Here is a 13,759-nt window from a genome sequence, read left to right on the forward strand (position 1 = left end):
TATGATCAATTGAGCTGCAATTAATGTCTCGGTGGTCGATGGCTGATCTGAAAGCAAATGAGGACAAGTGCAAGTGATTTGAGGTAAGCGTATAAAATGGAGCGAAGACTGACATGAACCTCACCTCGATAGACAATGGTTGAAAGAAAGGATCAGTACCATTGACTCGATCTTTAACCTTCGAATTTCATCGATCTTTTTACAGTGGAAACCTCACAAATCCTGCTATGGTTCCTTTGGTAAAAACATTTTTGTCGACACTATGTCTTGTAGGCATAGTGTCAGCCCGTTACTCGAATGGCACTACCCCCAGTTCAGCGACGGTACCTCAACCCTCGCCTACGGCCTTCTTTTCCAGTGTTCATCTAGTTGATTCTTATACAGGAAGCAACATTTCTAATGATAAGGAACATTGGTTCTTGATAGAAGCAGAGATTTATGTGTCTGCTGGGTTTGATGGCGAACTCTATCTTAACGCACCCCAAAGCTTGGAAGGCTTCGCCAACGGCTCTTTCGATTTGGTGCAAAATGTCACAAGTGTCGGAAGTGTTACGAGAAACGCTTCTAACGTTTTCACGATACGACCAGACGTGTCCGACACAGATCGCTCATCTACTTTCAACGTACTTGCTCATCTATCTGCTGGAACAAAGTCAATTATTGATAGTCCGCAAACTGTGGATTTCGAATTTGAACTCTCACCAGGCTCGAAACTAATCCAGCCTATTGACTTTATCGCTCAAGACCTCTCAAAGTCTCAAACGAATGCTCGTGTTGGCACTGATAATAGCATCACCTACACGCTGGACGTTCCGTTCAGCGAGTATCCTGGAGAGCTCAATTTCGCGGCTTCGTTTTCCGGCAAAGATGCCTTCACTTTCGATACGTCATTGACGTCTGTCCAAGTTGTTACTGCTGTCGATGCTTTCAACCAGCCCACTAAAGCCATAAACCTGACCGCTGTCGAAGACAATTCTGATGCATCTGCGATCAATTTAAGTCTGGAGTCACAGATAAGCGGGGGTATATTCATTCGGATAAGTTACACTACTACACCAATCGAGAATGTGGCATCTGTTGAAACAGTTGCAACTCTGAATTATCCTTCCCTATCCACCTACAAAAGAGATATCTCAATCACTTTCGAAGATCTCGTGGTGCTCGAAGCTACTTCTAACCTAGATAACTTTGGCGAACAGGTCTTCGTCGTGACCGGCTCTGGTTCATTCCCCACTGTTACGGCCACCAACTTCTCTAGCTCAGCTACAGCGGCTTCTGCATCGGCGGTGAACGCAACTGTTGGCACTGTTGTCTCAAATTCTGCTAACATGAGCTCCCTTCTTGTCACTATTACTCCAACAGCTAATTTTACTTCTGCAACAAGCGGCACCCCTTTTGAGACACACAATTCAACAATAAACACTGGTGCAAGTCTCACTTCAATCTCGGGCGTTGCCTCAATCACTTCACCACCCATTCAGCAATCATCTGTGAATGCTTCCAACACAACTGTCGTGACTTCGAATAGCAACGGTGTTGTTCTAACGTACTCGGTGGTCACACGTACAAGCGATGGGCAATACGATGTCTTCACAAGCTTCTTTCCCATAGCAACATTGCCTTCACAGTCTCAAGCTAATTCCACTGGCGTTAACTCCGACTCGCTTTACATCGTCAACGCTACAAGCCCCTCTACTAAGGTCTACCCAACTCAAACGGTTTTCAACAGAACAGTAAGTGGCGAAGTTTCTGTTTTCACATCACTCATTCCTGTTGCAACGGTTGGCGCCAGCAAAAGCAGTACTGCATGCGCACTTTCTTCGAGCAGTAGTTCACACGATGTTTTAGTTTTAGCATCGATTACCGGAAGCTCTTCTTCTAAGAGCACTGCTGGAGTCAAGACGCAATCCAGGAAAAAAGCTAGTTCTTCAAGCACAGAGTCTGGCGCATCGCAAACTACAGAATTTCAGACCAGGGCCTATTTAACTTATTCGGTGGTGACTACTACCAGTGATGGGAAAGTGTTTGAGTACACTAGTTGGTTCCCAACTTCGACGCTGTCACCTGAAGTTCCTGTCAAATCCCAAAGTGTTTCAGCAGCAGGCGCGCCCGCGTTATCTACAACTGAGAGCAAGAATTTGGTGGCTACAACTTTGACCCAAATCAAAGGTGGCCAGATATCTCTTATCACAACTATGGTTCCTGTTGAGACACAGACAATTAAAAGCAGCGAACTATCTGCTTCCCAGTCTGCCGCCTCCAGAAAACCTGCACAGTCATATTATTCTACAGTTGTGAACACCACTATTCTGAAAACCACAGGATCTGTCACTCAGTCTCTCACAACTAGCTACGGTGTTTCCGCGGAACTTCTAGCTTCGGCACAGTCAGAGATAGTTTCAACTTCTGAGTCTCTTATTGGTGCCGCCACTCTCTCTTCTGGCACTGCGAAGACGCAAAGCACGGCTCCATCCAGAATCGACAACAGCTTCAATACAGCCTCATCCGTTCTTGCTGTGACAAATACTGGTGTGTCGACAAGGGTCTCACAAGCTACTCAGGGCGAGCTCCTGACAACCTACGAAAACCCCATTGGCGCTTCTACACTAGCGACAGCTGCTACCGGTGCGCAACAAGACACATCGGTTTCGAAATCCATGGGAGCTTTGGTGCAAACGCAGTCAAGTCTAGAGCCTACCGCCAGTCGTTCTACTCTATCTGGTTCTTATACGATCGAGTACCAAAGTCAGACTTCTCAGGCTTCCTCGACACGAGTTTTATCGACCTTCGATGGTGCGGGTGCCCAGCTGCGAGCTAGCATTTTTGGCTCGATAATATCGATTCTTGCACTCTTGTTGTGAGTTTGATGTTGAAGATTAAGATTAAGATCCAGGTTTCCATCATTTCGGGACCCAACAGGTAAGGAGTAATACTACAATTCGGTAATTTGATGTTATATATAGTTAATGCATTCTGATGTTTTTGATAACTTTGATGTTTGTCATACGGCGGCGTCAATAGGGCGCAATCTATCGCCATCGTATGAAGGCCGTGGTGTTAGTCTTCTCATGAGTTGTTCCTGCAAGTTCATACTTTCTTGAACTTGGTGCTGCATATCGGAGTTCACGTTGAAATACAGGCCATGTTCATCAAGGCTGTACCTGTTTCGCGTCTGTACGTCCATTTCGATAGGAAGAAACCATTCACGCAAAGAGCAGCCCATCACCTCCTGCCAATTGGCGGATGCAGAGCCTAAATCGAACAAATTGGTGTTCGCGGATGTGTTTGTGCCGTGCATTTCATCAAAAAGACTTAGACGTGACTGTTGTTCGGACGATTCGTACATCTCAATGGTAGTCTTGTTAGCAGTGATCATGTATAGGCTGTAGCCTGAAAAAAAACTCATAGATATGAGAACGACTACCGAAAAGATCCACGCGACTAATAACGATAGGTTTATGGTTTCTTCCTTGTAAGTTTCATGACGAAACCACAATAGAATGTCTATTCCTGCCCAAAAAAAAATGAGGGCAGAATATGCCAAAGAGTACAGCAGAAACTGTATAAAATAGCGCTGATTGCGGAAACCAACGCAAGCAGCGAACCACGGGCAATGATGATCCATTTTTAGTATGCACCTATTGCATGCAGAGCAATGATGACATCTATCCGGCTTCCAGACCTTGCAAATACGGCAAAATCTGTATCTTCCGTTTCGCTTTAATGTGACAGACCTTTCAGTGAGAAATTTAGGTGGAAGTTCGAGACCTTGGTCAGCAGCCGTCAGATCAGAAATATGCAATGCGGAAAAATCCAGTGGGCTTCCAGGACCTGTCTTGAAGACCTTGAAATATGTGAATAAGCTCGCACTTAGCATTATACCCAAAATGACAATTCCAGGGCCTCTGAATACAGTCACATTTAGCACAGTTATCGTAGCCGTACATATAAAGAGGAATGTCGTCAAGCATTTCGGAAAATACGTACCCAACTCGGAGCAGCTAATCATCGCTCGTAACACCCACGGACAGACTGGTATTTCGACCACTGCCTGTCCATGCCATTGAATCTTGAGTATCTGGTTGTTTCCACCTAGTACTGAGGCTAATTATGGATCAACAAATTACGACAGAATAGTAAAAAGTGATATATAAAACTCTACTTGATCTACCTCCATATCATATCTCTTCTCAATCCTATATACATGGTATGTGCTAATGAGTTCCTTTAGTTACGACATTCATGGGGATCGAAGCGTTTATCTGTGAAAGGATTTTGTCTGAAAGTCAAATTTCATGATAATGTCACCAAAACTGTCATTGGAAGCCCTGCATGAGAGTTGAGGCCATGAGTACTATATCGCGTACATGAATATTTGGAAGAAACAGGATTTACTGAGCAGGACTTTGACACAAACTGGCTCCTTCTAATGGTGTAGAAGTGGCACAAAGTAAATGGACTTGCAGAAAAAGAGATTTTTTTCGCGAAACAGCGACCCAGACCTCTAAAAAAAAACCCAAACCCCTACAGAACCTAGTTCACACTACCTATAAGAGAACTCAAAGTAATGAACAGGTTTCAACGTTTGGAGGCAGTCATTTCAACGATTTCACCTAGCTGGAAAATTAGCATCACCTCGAACGACAGTGTCATCTTTTTTCATATTGGAAAAATTCCACTTTGCATGCGATGAGCAGTGGAATCGACTACCTTGTCTTGAGACAGGTCAAGCAAGTACGCATTTCATTGCAGATATTCGTGATCTATAATCAACACTGGTCTTTCCGTCCGATCGTTATATAATCGCACTGCCCGCTGAGAATGGATTCTTTGATTTTACCGGGCGATAAATTTCATGTGGAAAGACAAGAAAACGTAGTGCTGGGTCCTGGAGCGTATTGCGATCCAAAGAGTCAAAAGCTGCAACCTGTAAATGCAGGCATTGAAGTCTCGAGAGAATCCAAAAAAAACGTATTCGTGCATGTGGAATTCAACTCCAAAAGATATATTCCTGCGGTAGGCGATTTGGTGGTGGGATTGATCACAGGATCTTATTCTGATAGCTATAAAGTTTCTTTGGAAAGCTTCTCAACACCCGTTACATTATCGTACATGGCTTTCCCCAACGCCTCGAAAAAAAACCGTCCTACGCTAAAGGTCGGGGATCTGGTATATGCCCGCGTCGCCAAGGCAGACAAAGAACTAGAGGCAGAAATCGAATGCGTGGATTCGACAACGGGGAAGGATGCAGGTTTTGGACTTTTAGAAGGTGGAAATGTGGCCGAGGTCTCGTTGGCGTACAGCAGAGAGCTCGCCTTCAACTCTGAATACGAGCTTTTGCCTTTGTTGGCGAAAACTGCCCAGTTCGAGGTGGCCATTGGCATAAATGGAAAGGTGTGGATAAAATGTGACGATGTTAGACACGCGCTTGCCTGCAAGTTGACTATTGAAGAGTGTCAACATCATAAATCAGCGGAACACAAGAGTATAATAGCAAAGAACTTCAAAAGTTTGCTGAATTCGAAGGATTAGTTACAAACTTATGCATGAGGCCAAGTGCGGCAACGACCTAGAAGAGTCAAACTCTGTCATAATGTGATTCGTAAATTTTGAGATCAGCCATTGGAACGTGGACGTCTTGCAACTCGAGAGAGCTGTAACTTCCCACAGCTGAGTGCCCTGTCATGGTTTGATACTTCTCATATACTTCCTTTTCACTGTTCAAGGATCTGGTAGTTACCTGGGAATGAACGGATGGCATATTATCGGACGAAAACACGGTTCCAGATTCCAGGACGTAATCTTTATCAGAGCTGCTCTCACCGCTTTCACTTTGTTGCAAGTCGAAACTATTCAATTGAGACTTCAAAGCTCCTAGTTGGATCGCTTGCCGTTTCAGAAACACATGACAAAGCTCATTTTCATCCTTAAGGGTCAGTTGATTTTTTTCGGTCTCCGATAAGCGCTTTTCTTGTGGTTTTTGAGCCACCAGCTCCTTCAGTTTGTTGTTCAAATGACTTTGCTTTCGCGAATGGAAGGGGGAAACACGATCACCTCTCTTTTCATTAGTGTTATATCGTCTTGTAGAATTCATTTTGTAGGCAAATAAATCCTGCAACGAAGAAAGGAGACGGGGCGCATAGTATTCATTCCAGTAGTTATCGAAAGCGCCCGGATAGCCTCGCACGTTAAGATGTGTTTTCTCTTTCGTAACATCATTGTTCTTATCCAATATCTCTTTTTTTATGATCTCTCGTAAGCTTTTGATGTGGTAAACGTTCCACCACTTGGTGTAGCTTCTTGTACCGCTAAATGTATCAGATCCCATATGTAGATAGAAATCTGTGTTCATTTCCCATAATGTAGGCGTGCCCTTCTGCCAAACGTAATGGCCCAGAAATAGATTGATCGCATCTTGCCTCTGAGCATCCACGAAAGAGTTGCTGTAAAATCTTTTGATGCTTTCGATCATATCTCGTGAATGAGAGCTCCAGTGATTAATCTTTCTGTAAGTTTCCATGGTGTTCACAAGATGAGATCCCCCATATTGTAAAGCGATCGTGTCTCCATGGTCATGGAACAGCTCAGTCAATATGTGAACAATATCAGAGTCATATTCCAAAAAGGAGTTATCACTTATACCTAGTTTGTTCAATTGAACACCGAGAGCTCGCTTCCCTATAACAAATTGTGCAGCGTTTGTACGATCGAGACAATCAATGCAGTTTGTCCTACAAACGCCCTCTTGGATCTGAGTACTGCTGAAGTCGGGTCCGTTGTGAAAAATTCCAGTAGTTTCCACGGTGTTGATTGCGTACTTTTCTAAAAATTCGATGACAACCTGACCGTGGGATTTTGAAGCGCGACTCATATCCCAGGAGGTATATTGAAGTTTTTTGTCCTCGGGAAGAAACGTATTGAGGTAGTGGATACATTGCTCAAATTCTCTCAATAACTTGACTTCACGAGGCGTCTTCTCTTTGGTTTTGATCAGGTTTAGAATTTGAATGGGCCCTCCGCCATAGTTTTGAAATAAACGATCAAAATGTAATGCAGCTGAGCTGAAAAAAGGGTCTATGACATTAATCTCAATAGGTGGTTTGGCAGTCAGATTGGAGGTTTCCTGTGACCAGCACAATGGAATTGACCCCCGGTGCTGGACAAACGAGGTATACCGATCACTATCAAAATAACCATTACCAGGCCGGTGGAAAGGTGTAAGGATCATGTCTGAGACAATTTGTTCAGTCTCGACTTCATTTGCCACGTAACCCTGTTTGTTTATACCTCTTTTTAAGAATCTAGCTCCCGCAAAATGATGCGATCGCCGAGCAATCAGAGTCACGAACACACTCTTGCCCCAAATAAGAACATTGACCTGGTCTATGAAGCCATGAACCATCGCTTGGAACCAATCGTAGACGGTGTCAATACATGGAAACACTGGCTTAAGCAAATTACTGTTCCACATATACATTTCGTTGTAGTCTGGGATCCCGGTGGGAATTTGAAGATCTGAACGGGCGACAGCTTTTAATTTCTCTCGAAGTATATTCGTTTGGAGCGTATTGGTGATATCGTAGGTGTAGCTAAAATAAAAGGTTTTGCTGAGATCAAGGCTAAGAAAAGTGCTGATGAAGCGTTCTTCTATCGAGTACTTGTCGGGTTTTTTATAGGAGTTTGATAGCGGCACTAGTTGTGTCTCGTCAATATGGTTTATTGAGTGGCCACCGAGTATTGCAACGGGACTTGTTTTGGTGATGACTATCAAATAGTAGCAGTCTGTGAACTTAATGAACCCTAGCAGCCCATACCCGGTGAGTTTCTTGGTGAGACCTTCACTGTTGGCATCTTCAAGAGCAGCCAACACGTTCATGATCTCAGATCTGGTGAAAAATACATTATCCTCGAGCACAGCCAGATCCCTGGTTGGTACTGAAAGGTCGATCTCCAGGATCCTGAACATTGTTTCCCGCTTGTTGCTGCCAACAACATACATTCTGTCCTTTGTTTCATAGATGGTGTATTTGGAAAGGGTGAATTTCGTGGTCTTTCGTTGCTTTGGAGGTGCTTGTTGCGGCAGTGTCGTAGCATTTCCACTGTTTTTATCAATGTCAGCGGGGAGATGGTCCATCGTGTAGCATCAAATGCCACAGGAAGCCTAGTGGTGAGCCCTCAAGTGATTGGATACTATCAAATGGTTCTGGAACACGCCCAAAGCTTACTTCATAAGCCATTTAGGGTTTCTCTAGATATCCCAAAGATGTTGTCTGCCCGCTCTTTAATATATAATCTTGCATCTTCGAGATGCTAACGTACGGACACTGAACTTGACAGGATGGAAAGAAGAGAAGCCGGCTATTTCAGGAGCTGAGAACTCAATGTGGACTTGAGCTAGAATTTTATAACATTTGTTGATAAAACTCGGCTTTTTTGAAGCGTTTTTTGGCGAATACTAATTCTGTTCAAAAGCGTCAAGTATCGTCCTGAAGGTGAAAATACTAGGATGGACTCTTGAAAGAAGAAGGCAATGCACTGGAAACAATTGCCAGGAGCTGGTTTGATAAAAATGTGTAAAGTTTCAGAAAAGTTAGACAGTGAGCAGAGAGAATATCTTGTCAAAAGTAATGAAATATTAATGTCATCATTGCGAATAGCCAAATGATGAGGTGATCTAAAAAGCTGAACACTCTGATAATTTCTCATTGAGAAGAAATGTATCCGAATCAATAGATGAATCTCATGGTAGTCATGGTTTTTACGTTAGCGGATGTTCCTCGAATAAAGTCAATTAATGTGTCGTTACTTATAGTTACAGGTGTCAATAAATCATAAATCAGATTGCCAGAAGTCCGAACATCAGTGTCTCTTGAGGGTTAATTTGGAAATTCATTCTTCAACCAGACCTGAATATTTCAGATACGATAGGAAATATGGACTGAGGGTTTCTGTTGGAGAGGTTTGGATACTGGTGGTGAGATTTTCGAGTAACGCAACGGAGTGGGAGATTTTTTGCCAGATCATCGGACCGCTGGAAGCTACGTATTGAACCCAAGTCCTTGGAACATCTCAATTATGGAAAATAAATCAAATTTTTGGGTTTCAGGCATTTCCTGTCAGTGCAATCGGTCCCAGGCTCGCAATTATGCAATTTATGGTTTTTATGCGAATATGGTTATCGCATTGCTTGAACATATCTGCCTGTCACATTCAACATGAACTTTGTGATGGAGCTGGATCAATAGTTGACATTTCCTCCCCAAGGAACAAACGAATTGAAATGGGCATGAACGATACAGCGAAGCATGAAAAATGCCGCAAAGATGATACAGCACGTCTGTCAACATGTTCAAGTCGCTCCTTTGAAGGATGTCAAGTCGAAGGGCCAGATACATCCAGGCATTTCTAGCAAATCACGAAACAGCCGGAGATTTGACAAGAAGTTGCACGTGAATTGAGACCGATATCTAAATTAGCCGATGAGCATTGAACTTAAAATGACTGAAGATTCAGTTGTGCTTCACATCCCATAATCTTTGCCGAAACGCTTCCAATGAGTACTGAGGTGCAATAGGTGTTTGAGAACCTCGAGAAAACTATCAAGATGCAGAAACAGAGAAAAAATGGGGAAGTAGCTATTCAGGCTACTAACAGCTCATCAATCGTTTGCAAAAGGTCTGTAGAAAGATTTTATTCGCAAGCATTGGACATGAATTTGAATGTTGATCAGTCGAAAGGCTGCATTGAATATTTCAAGTACTTCGTACCAAAGACGATTCGATGCACGCCGTGCATCAACCGTGGATACTGGCTCAGAATGCACGCCGTGAAATCTACTATAGATTTTATCGTAAAACAAACTCAGGGAGAGGAGTTAGTTATCGTAAACTTGGGATGTGGTTTTGATCCGCTACCATTCCAGCTTTTAGATCCAGAGAACAGGCAAAATGAGAAAAATATGGGTCGCCTATCGTTTTTGGATATTGACTATCCCGACCTTATAGCGCACAAAAAACGCATAATAGACGCTGCACCGAAGCTTAAGACTATTATGGGCAGCTGGAACGTATCTCCTCGTGTCACGGGTGGTTTTGAAGCCCAAAATTATGCTTTGGCGCCTTATGATTTGAACGATACTGACAATTTCGATGTATTGATAAATGCCTGCAACCTGCAAGACGCATCCGTCGTCAAAATTTTCGTGAGTGAAGTATCTCTGGCCTACATGAAATCCACTAAAGCTGACACCATCATTGAAATATGCTCTCGCCAACCAAGGTCTCATTTCATAATCTTGGAGCCGCTTCTACCAGCAGGTCCGTGCGAGCCCTTTTCTAGGCAAATGCTGCAACATTTTAGAAGCAACAACACACCACTTCAATCTGTAAGTCTCAACAGCACTTTGTCAGCCCAGCATGAAAGATTTCAGAGATGTGGGTTCCATTTTACAAATATGAAGAACATGATTGACGTTTGGAATTCTTTGCCCAGCGGCACGAAAAAGAAGATCGATGCGATTGAACCGTTCGATGAGTATGAAGAGTTCTTACTGTTTTGTCATCATTACGTTTTTGGTCATTCAACCAATGACCGATATTTCCCAATGAAAGGCCTCCCGGTTCTCAAGAGACAAGCTGTAGAGAAAATGTCCCTTCTTTGCCATATGCATCTGAAGTCTCTGATGGTGGATAAATTGAATCTTCTTCAGCGAAAGTTTGGTTCCTCGACACTGCTGCCGTCTGGGCAGATTCTGTACTCCCATGGCTGCTATGCCAGCAGATTGAGCGACACGTTGCTGATAGATCCAGCTTCGAATAGAGTAGAAGTTGTGAGCAGTGTTTCACATCAACCTAGTGCCAGAATGTGCCATACTCTAACAGCTTTAAATGATGAGCTCTGCGTCCTGGTAGGCGGCAGAGGCTCCCCCAATAAAGCGTGTGATGACATTTGGGTATTGAGAAAAACTGAACAACGGCAGTGGGTCTACGAAAAAGTCCTTGATTTGCCCGAGTCTCGATACAGGCACTCATCCTGTGCGATAGACGATGAGCGGGTTCTCATCTACGGTGGACAAACAGCTGGCGATGCTTTTCTTGTTTATGACAGTGGAAAAAACGAGCTTAGTGTGCCTATAATTGATGGCGAGATACCATCTTTGGCCTCAGCTCCTATGACTTATGACCAGCCATCCAATACCGGAGTTATTGTTGGCGGAGTAGGAAAAGACCAACATATCGATGGCTGCTTTAGAAGTTTCCATTACGATAAGTGTTTAAACAAGATCACACTGACTCAAGAATTTTCCCATCCTTTGATGAAGCGTTGTGGCGCTAAGGCCCTTCACACTAGTTCAGACACAATTTTGATTATGGGCGGAACAAATTCTTGCATGCTTCTTGACAGAGAGACGACAATGATCGAAGTCAACTTAAGAGACAATCAACTTACCACAAAGGCCATTCCTGAGCAGTACTGGCAGGCCGACTTTCCTTTGCTAGTAGGTTTTGAGATGCTACAATGTCTTGATTCAACGATTCACATTTTTGGAGGTGGAGCTGTATGCTATGGTTTTGGCTCGGTTTGGAATGGGTGGTTAAAATTAAAAATTACGTAAAGGGGCAACAAAAATCAATTCTAGGTTCTATTCTGAATCCCAACTGGCTTCACGCTTTATTATTGGCCTTCAGCGCCTTCTTTTTGTTTTGGGTTACAAGTGTTTTCGCGCACACTGGGAAGAACAAGAAGTTAACCACAACCCACGCGCACAGTATCCCGAAATATCTACCCAAGTTTCCAGGGTACAGATTTAGAAAGATGACTCTGAAAATACCCACACCGTTGAAAATGGGCACGAAGTAACCGTAACGATAGAAATTGTTGGTGAGATCCATAGGATAGAATGACGGAGAAATGTTAATAACGACCCAAAAAATCATCCAGAAACCCCCGAAACGAGGTGTTAGGGCAACCATAAGTGTCAGCATGTTTTCATTAGCGCCTCCAACTGCAGACATCAATAACCAAGAGGACATCCAGGCTACCAAAAAGCCAGAACGGCCGAAGGCCCTACCAAAATCGACTTGGAAAGCCAGAGAGACTAAACAGAAGAACAATGACAGGAAAAAGTAGCTGACGTTAGAAACCAGAAAGCGGTAGAGAAGCATGTGGCCGACCTTCAGCTTTTGACCAAATTCCGCGTGCATCGGAGCAAACAGCAAAATTTGGAAGAATGTGAGCAAAATGCAGTAAATCAGACCGACTTGTAGTGGGCCCAACAACACATAGTTGTCGAAGGGTCTGTGTTCTACTTGGCTAAAAAGCATTGATCCAGCTTGTGCCACATTGACGCTTGGGACTCTGCCAACGGAATCAGAGACATTGGCAATAATTTTGGGCAATATACTAGAGCTGTAAACAGCCTGATATTTTGCTTCCAAACCTAACATCAAAGGTAGAATGCTGGACTTCATGTTTGTGGGATCGCGACCACTTTCATAAAGAATTTCGAAAAATGAGGAAGAGTTTAAAGGTTGCGCTGAAGAGTTTTGTAAGGAATCTAGCAACACGTCTGAAGCATTGGGCTTGACATTTAGCGACATCCAAAACTTTTGCTCATGGACAAGTTTGGTGATGTGTGCGTCGATCTGTGACTCTGGAACATGAAATTTTTCCTGGAAGCTGGATGAGTTATAAATGTCCCAGTGGCCAGATGCTGTGTCTATCAAATCGGGCAAAGGCTGCGAAAGTGCGCCGTCATCTTGTAAAACGGCCAAGATTTTGACTTTGTGGTAGTATTTTGGTCTATCGTATGTGGCTCCCCAGTATATGGAAAACACTGACATTATTAGCAACGCCAGTGCTATATGATTTTCAAAGAATTGGATAATTAGTCGTTTGCGGGTGTCTTTCACACGTTCTGAAAAAAAACTCGTCATGATACGTTCCAGACGTGGCTCCTCGAGTTGCGTATTCTTTGCACTAGTTTCTTCATCGTCTGGTCCATTGAAGTCTTCTACCCCATATGCGTTTTCCAACTCTGGAATATCGCTTTCTGAAGTAACATTTCCATCGGTTGGTTGTTGACGATTTTCCTTCGAGGAGACTCCAGTTTCGCCAGTTGCTGTATCAGGACCACTCATTGTCTCGATAAGTGGTTTGGAGAGAAACAGGGATGTGGTTAACGAGTGGCCAAGTCTTGATTAAAGATCTATTCTTTCCAGATAACTTCAGTAAGCTCATTCCCAGGGTCCTCCTACTTTATATTTGTGATGACTTCCAACAACTAAAGCTTCCGAAGCCGGTATCTCGCTGAACAAACGTTAATGCTTCCGGGACCGAGATAACCACGTGACTTGATTTTCTAGTCATTATGGTCGAGATCGTCAGAAAGCAGTGGTGATAAACTCCTAGTTAGGTGTGATTCTTCTTTAGCGGCAATGTGCGTAAGGAAAACGTGGGTGAGCGGCGTTCATCACCAAACAAAAGCTCAATCATGCCAGTGGATCTCTAAAAAGTTGATATAGAGACCGAGAATTATGAGATTGTAAGTTTATATAACTAATCACGTGAATGAAACTTCTAGAATGATCACGTGACAAAAGCTCTTTTTTGACAGGCGAACGGTAGCCGTTAACATGGGGGATAGGTTACAGAAATATGGAGGTCAACAAGTTCAGAACATTACCAATTGCAGGGTGTTTGAGAAGACTGTAATGGGTACTGGTAGACGTATGAAAAGGAGAAACGACCCGTATTAGGT

The 13,759-nt window shown here is 43.4% G+C and overlaps 6 protein-coding genes across 6 annotated transcripts; 3 read left to right on the forward strand and 3 right to left on the reverse strand.

Annotated features, from left to right (window-relative positions):
- Positions 1–227: 227 nt before the first annotated feature.
- On the forward strand, positions 228–2,861 carry EGT2 (LALA0S13e02080g1_1; the record flags this gene model as incomplete). Its single annotated transcript, XM_022773121.1, has 1 exon — positions 228–2,861. One exon carries the CDS (start codon positions 228–230, stop codon positions 2,859–2,861), a length of 2,634 nt encoding a protein of 877 aa, XP_022630950.1.
- Positions 2,862–3,001: 140 nt separating this feature from the next.
- PFA3 (LALA0S13e02102g1_1) lies at positions 3,002–4,009 on the reverse strand (the record flags this gene model as incomplete). Its single annotated transcript, XM_022773132.1, has 1 exon — positions 3,002–4,009. The coding sequence occupies one exon, from the start codon at positions 4,007–4,009 to the stop codon at positions 3,002–3,004; it is 1,008 nt and encodes a 335-aa protein (XP_022630951.1).
- An 812-nt stretch (positions 4,010–4,821) lies between these two features.
- On the forward strand, positions 4,822–5,532 carry RRP40 (LALA0S13e02124g1_1; the record flags this gene model as incomplete). The annotated part of the gene is made up of 1 exon (XM_022773143.1): positions 4,822–5,532. The coding sequence occupies one exon, from the start codon at positions 4,822–4,824 to the stop codon at positions 5,530–5,532; it is 711 nt and encodes a 236-aa protein (XP_022630952.1).
- A 46-nt stretch (positions 5,533–5,578) lies between these two features.
- FIG4 (LALA0S13e02146g1_1) lies at positions 5,579–8,134 on the reverse strand (the record flags this gene model as incomplete). Its single annotated transcript, XM_022773154.1, has 1 exon — positions 5,579–8,134. One exon carries the CDS (start codon positions 8,132–8,134, stop codon positions 5,579–5,581), a length of 2,556 nt encoding a protein of 851 aa, XP_022630953.1.
- A 1,470-nt stretch (positions 8,135–9,604) lies between these two features.
- On the forward strand, positions 9,605–11,614 carry PPM2 (LALA0S13e02168g1_1; the record flags this gene model as incomplete). Its single annotated transcript, XM_022773166.1, has 1 exon — positions 9,605–11,614. The coding sequence occupies one exon, from the start codon at positions 9,605–9,607 to the stop codon at positions 11,612–11,614; it is 2,010 nt and encodes a 669-aa protein (XP_022630954.1).
- A 49-nt stretch (positions 11,615–11,663) lies between these two features.
- On the reverse strand, positions 11,664–13,139 carry LALA0_S13e02190g (LALA0S13e02190g1_1; the record flags this gene model as incomplete). The annotated part of the gene is made up of 1 exon (XM_022773177.1): positions 11,664–13,139. The coding sequence occupies one exon, from the start codon at positions 13,137–13,139 to the stop codon at positions 11,664–11,666; it is 1,476 nt and encodes a 491-aa protein (XP_022630955.1).
- Positions 13,140–13,759: the final 620 nt, after the last annotated feature.

This window comes from Lachancea lanzarotensis, scaffold LALA0S13, assembly GCF_000938715.1.
Source record: "Lachancea lanzarotensis genome assembly LALA0, scaffold LALA0S13, whole genome shotgun sequence".
In the NCBI taxonomy this organism is placed as follows: domain Eukaryota; kingdom Fungi; phylum Ascomycota; class Saccharomycetes; order Saccharomycetales; family Saccharomycetaceae; genus Lachancea; species Lachancea lanzarotensis.